The following is a 6,368-nucleotide window of genomic DNA, read 5'->3' on the forward strand; positions in this document are numbered from 1 at the left end:
GCATAATATCAATGCCAATGCATTGATCATGGAAGAGATGAAGGGCGGGTCAGCATGGAACGTGGAGAGGCGAAATGGGTTGTCCCGGGTTTTAATTATTAGGTGGGGATGTGGGTGTGGGGTCTTCGATTGATTATTCCTAGAAGTCCTATCTGTTTTTGACTTAAATGCAATCCCCTATTTTTTATTCATTTCCTCAATCACTATGCCCGTCTCGCCAGCCCAACGCCCTTTCTCAAGGCTTGGGACACTTCCCTCCTTCAACTCTTCAGTGTATACCCACAACCAAAATTGTCTAAATTAATGATTTTATTGCCACCAATTTTTCCAGAAGCCCGCCACTGTGTGTAACCTGATGGTTGTTTGGAGAAAAATAACGTTACACTTTGTGGGTATGTCCTCTGTTCTTGGGGGCTCTAACCATCAAATAATACATATTTGTTGTATCGATGTTAGCTCTGCCAAAACCAAGTTCATATTGTGAAGGCGAGATTCACATAGAAGCTAATAGAAACTACCTTGGAATTGGTTTTCTCAATACACACAGAAAAAGGTCTAGAAAAGGGTGGAGCAGGGGTTAGATATTGGTTGTAGAGTAAGGTTTTGAGTAGTTCAAAAGATTCGGTTGAAGAGTGAGAAGAAAGGTGGAAGGCTCTGTTTCTGTGCAAGTCGTTTTTCCATATGAAATGAATGTCTGCTTGGAGGCATTATAGAGCTTATAAATGAGGGAGTTAAAGAGGGTGTCAACTACCTCATCTCTTTCTTTGTTGAGAATTCATAAAAACCTGTATTTTATTGCTGCCACCCACCCCTAAGTCATTGCCATTGTTTGCTGGTCTGGCCTATGCTAGCTTGCATTTTTCTCTGGGGGCCATTACCTTCTTCATTGCCTTATCGTCACCATTTTCTTCACCGATATGGAAACCATGCATCAATGGAAAAGGTCCCACACTGCTTCACAGCCTGGTTAGAAGACCTAAAGTTATCAACCACCCAAACACCTCTGTATTAATGTTAATCAATGTAGGTCATATTCATCCCTCCATGTGAAGGTAGTTGATTTTATTAATGGCTTGATTCAAAAAAGATATTCAAGTTTGCTGGTCCTCCACAAATGTTGTGAAGAGTTTACTGGGAATGTTCTCATTGTATACCCAAGAATTGAATCCGACTTCACAAGGGTCCGGTGGATAAGGATGCCAATATATTGCAGGAAACACAAAGCCCCATCCGGATTTCTTTCCTTGGCCAGGGACAGTTTGGAGATGTTCTTGGGGTCCACGACTTTCAACCTGAGTAAATGCCATGTTATTAATTTCAAGTAAAACAAAGCATTTTGGAGATGAAATATTCGGAACTTCCTAAAACCCTTTTGAGGTATAATGGATATGGGTCTTTCGGAAGAAAATACAAGTGTATGTGACCTTCTGAAAGGAGAATATGGGTCCTTCACTTCCGGGTTGGGCGTTGGTGATTTTTGACATTTTGGTTATTGTGACAACCCACAGTCCAGTACAACTACTACAATTAGTAACTCGAGAAAAGGGAATTTATAGGGCTGTTGAAGCGATCCAAAGGAACAGAGTATCTCGGTATCAGGGAAACAAGAAGGCATGGTAACTGGTGAGGGAGGTTTTATTATCCTGACTTAATTCATGGACCAAGTACAGGGCGTCAACGCAGGAACAAATTTTGTGGAAAAAAGATATACAAGGGCATGCTCATCTTTATAGCTCATTGAATTGAGATGGGTGGGTGGAAAATTTTTGGGGTAGAGGGAAACAAGAGAAGGGAATTCAGTAAAAAGAAGGATAAATTACAGTTTCCCTTTGTTATGATCTGTTTCTAACTTGAAAAGTCACAAGCTCTAACAAGTACTTTTCTAGCAGCTCTCCTTGTAACAGTACAATTGTGTATGGACTCGTTCTCTGAAATGCGTTTAGCCTATTCCATGGGGCCAACACGTGAATCCCTGTAAACCTTCAATTGAATTTTGGTCAGACTGCATTCATGGTAAAAGATGCAAAACTGACAGAAAATAAGTTGAAGTTTGACATGCATGTACAACCAAATACAATGATGAGCTGAAATTATACTGGTAGGGCCAAATTAAATTTTGCTGAAGTATACTGTTGGCAAGGGGGGTTTCATTGTAAGCATATCACAACACCCACTTCATAGCTTTTTCAAACAAAATAATAATAATTACAAAAATCGAAGGAGCTATTGTGGAAGCAAACATGGGTCATATGCTGCAGCTGCAAGGAAGAGCCATCAAACAATGATTTGAAGGCACCAAAAATAAATATCCTGCAGAAACATGAATTATAAAACCACCCCCCCCCCCCAAAAAAAATAAATAAAAATAAATAAATAATCAGATGATCTTGAGACTTCATCTACTAGTACAGTGCATATGCTAAGAGCGAAAATATATGGTCCAGCGAATACACTAGTGAAAGGGAAAACTTTGCCTTCCATATCCTTACATAGTAACACTAAAGGGTTTCAACTAACTTCTCCTCAAGTCAAAATTATGCCGTTTCAATCTTACAAGAAATGCCTATAAATGATTCATTATTTGATTGAAATCCTAATTACACAACTGCAATAACATGGCTGCCAAGAGGAGAAGCACAATAAATCTCCATACTTAAGCCCACTAAATGGTCAACAGATTTTCTGCATTCAATCATCTTCTATGAGTCTAGGACACCACTTTCTGAGATTGAGATCATGGAAACACAAACTTAAGTGGCATGAGCAAGAGGGGAATAATTACAGATGAGGAAAAAAAAAGGTTAAGATAGGATAAGGAGATACAGGAGTTCATATTTCTAGTGCCTCTAGGAGGCGGTTACATTTGGTGTTATCCTAACTTCAACACAAAGTAACAAGTAATCTTACTGATGGACGTTGATCCACATTAAGTCAGGAAATTATGTAGTTTAAGCCAAGGAGATTAATAAGCATACTGAATATGGTTGGATAATAATAATAATAATATCAATTCTAATTTGTTCCAGAAATAAAAATTCTATGGTAAGTACATGTTTGTTGGGAATGATATTCTTCAATCACTCGCTCAAAATCCGCATTCAGAACCAGAAAGCTCAATTCAAAAAGTAGAGAGCAGATATAATCAATTACAACCACAGGAAACTGAGTAGAGCACTTCAAATTGAGAGATTAATGGAATTTAATACTCAATATTAGACATTTTGTCATTCATGGATGACAGATCTCTCTAAATGAAAACTAGGAGGTTGTGGATAAAGGGAATGACCTGTTTAATCCAGTACTGTTTTCCCAGTTGGATTGCATTAATATTGGAAATTCCTACTACGTTTGGTGGGGAAGAAATCTATTACAATAGCAGCAGGTAGTTCATGCTCTTTGTCCGAACCTTTGGCATGGGGAGTAACCATGCTCCACAGCTTCAAAGCATAATTCAGTGCTTCTTATTAAAAAGCAAAATTATACTGAGTAGAAGAATGTGTTGTAAAAAGAATATCTGAGATCGATTATGGGTGCCTAAAAATCTTGACAAGAAGCTTGCCACTTCATGCCTGATATCAACGCATATGAGATGGACAACTGCATCCTCTAGCTTGATGTAAGATGCAAAAATAAAACAAGATAATAGTTTTAACTTAATATAAAGTGAATCAGTTAGTCTCTGCCTTTGTTAGCTTGCCATCCAGGCTGTGCAGAGGAATCAAAATGATGGTCCTTGTCCAAGGCTTATAGATTTCCACTATCCATTTATAAACTTAATGGAAGATCTAATTGCTGGTCCACATCCAGGGGATATAGATTTCCACTGCCTGAAGAATCTGTTCAATCAGAAGGCTCATATAGCTTATAAGAACACTGTTTTCTATCTCAATGGGAGTTCAAGAACTGAGCTAGCCTTCAGCCATACCAGATTAATTTCTTCTTTTTAGTTCCTCTTACACCTCTCCTTGCAATTTAGAGAAACGATTATCCAATATGCTTTGAATTTTGGGCCCGCTTCAAAGTATTTTTTATCCCTTGGAATCACCAGAAATCCTTGCATGAACAAATGCCATTTTTAAAATGATGAAATCGGTTCTTATCTCTCATGATGATCTCTCTCATTGTAATTCTGGAAACAAGTTTGCAGAAAGTATGACAATCACCACAAATTCTCAAATTTTTCATTACTCTAATGGGGAACTTGGGACTTCCATTGATAAGACTAAATGCAATGGCAAGCTTTTCACTGTGAGTGCTGAGTGTGGATTCCTTTTCCTCATCCTCCACATCATGGAATACAGAATCAGTCTCTGGAATGTAACCCATACTCTTCATCTGTTTAAGTAAATCCTCTAATTTCGCCAATATACTTGCTGACTGTGGGTGTGACTTGTCTCCCCCATATAAGATATGAATTTCACCATTAAATTCGACTGAGCTGTAAGCAGCTACTTTTCTTGCCCCTTTCTTTTTCATTCTCTGCCTCACCTTCTCAACACAATGCCACCTACCAGCTGCAGCATACATGTTGGACAATAAAACATGATATGAGGCGATCTCAGGAGCTAATTCAAAGAGTAAATCAGCCACATGCTGACCCAATTTGATATTCTGATGAATAGCACAGGCCCCCAATAAAGCACCCCAAATTCCTGGGTCTGCCTCAATGGGCATAATTTTAATGAAGTTATAAGCCTCTTCAAGATGTCCTGACCGGCCAAGAAGATCAACCATGCAAGCATAGTGCTCTTTTCTAGGTTGGATATTTTTATCATCTGATTGAGCCATGAAATTAAAATATTGCCACCCTTCATTCACTCGTCCAGTGTGACTGCAAGCAGATAGAACGGCAAGAAAGGTGACATAGTTTGGTTGTACTCCTTGATTCTTCATCCTAGAGAACAAAGCCAATGCTTTCTCACTCTCCCCATTAACTGCGTACCCTCCAATCACAGTGCTCCAAGAAATTACATTCCTTTGAGGCATCTCATCAAATAGATTCATGGCCTTATCCATGTCCCCACATTTTGCGCACATGTCAAGCCTTGCATTATGAACAATTATATTGCTATCAATCCCTTCTTCTCTAGCAAACTCATAAATCTCCTCACCAGTTTCTAAACACCCCAAATGACCACAAGCCGAAAGAGCACTCACAATAGTTACAGAATCAGGCTTTATTCCGGCCATGCCCATTTCCCGAAACGACTGGAGAGCCTTGCTGGAAAATCCAGTTTGCACGCACACAGCAATCAAAGCATTCCAAGCTACCAAATCTCTCTCAACCATACTCCCAAACAAGAACTCAGCACAACCCAACTCCCCGAATTTAACATACATTATCATCAATTCAGTCCTCACAGCAGCAACAAACTCCAATCCATGTTTCACAACATGGCCATGCATACCCAAACCTGCCCACAATTCAGCCAGTTCAGCACAGGCCTTGATCACAAAAGGAAACGTAAAGGGGTCGGGACGAACACCAAGATGACGCATTTTCCCGTAAACCGAGACTGCCTTATCGGGAATGCCATTTTTCACGTACCCTTTCATGATGGTGTTCCACAAAAAGGGCCTTGGCTTGTGCATTTCGTCGAACAGTTGACGAGCGTATGACATATCCCCTAAGAGAGTCAGGGAGGTAAGAAGCTGGGTGATGAGGGCGTTCTTGATGGAAAGGCCTGTTGTGAGGAGGAGAGCATGGAGTTGTTTGAGGAGGCTTGGGTGTGAAGAACATGATTGCAGGAGGGTTGTCAAGGCTTGTTTGGTAATGGGCAGTGATTGGCCAGTGGAGGAACCATGAGCGTGAAGAAGACTTGAGAAATTGAGTGCCAAGCGGAAGACCTTGGTGGATCGCTCTCTGGATAGCATGCTTCCTCCACAGGCTTCGGAAAATTTCAAACGACTGTGTATTTCTATTTCCGATGTGTTAATGCAAATTTTCAGATTTCTCCTCGTTCTACTTCTGTATCATAATTTCATATTCATGGTATATTTTGAACAACCTACCTTGAAAGTTTGATTTGTTTAAGTAAAACGACACGATTAGTTGTATATTGAAATAAACTTTTTTCCACGTAGATTTAATTTATTTATTTTTATTATTTTAAAGATATAAATCACTAAAAAAATTAAAAACCTAAAGAAAGAAAAAAAATCAGTAGATTTTGTTTTGAATATTCCTGAAATCTTATTTCTAATAAAACGAATTTGGAATAAATGTAAACAAGTTGAGTTAAAATGTTTTGAGAATTTTTTTTTCTTTTAAATTTGGACCAAATTTGGGTATTACCAGGATTAAGAGTAGTGATTAAAATATAGAGTATCGTAGAACTCGACATAATATATAAAAGAGAAATATCAAT

At 38.9% G+C, this 6,368-nt stretch overlaps 1 protein-coding gene across 1 annotated transcript; it reads right to left on the bottom strand.

Moving 5' to 3' along the window:
* Positions 1-3,146: 3,146 nt before the first annotated feature.
* LOC100267876 (pentatricopeptide repeat-containing protein At2g01510, mitochondrial) lies at positions 3,147-6,013 on the bottom strand. Its single transcript, XM_002280756.3, has one exon. The coding sequence runs from the start codon at positions 5,872-5,874 to the stop codon at positions 4,042-4,044; it is 1,833 nt and encodes a 610-aa protein (XP_002280792.1). The 5' UTR covers positions 5,875-6,013; the 3' UTR covers positions 3,147-4,041.
* Between the last annotated feature and the right edge of the window lie 355 nt (positions 6,014-6,368).

The sequence above is a fragment of the Vitis vinifera genome, chromosome 1 (genome assembly GCF_030704535.1).
Source record: "Vitis vinifera cultivar Pinot Noir 40024 chromosome 1, ASM3070453v1".
Lineage (NCBI taxonomy): Eukaryota > Viridiplantae > Streptophyta > Magnoliopsida > Vitales > Vitaceae > Vitis > Vitis vinifera.

Coding starts and splice junctions, on each gene's coding strand:
- LOC100267876 (XM_002280756.3), bottom strand. CDS start 5,874: ATGCTATCCAGAGAGCGATCCACCAAGGTCTTCCGCTTGGCACTCAAT.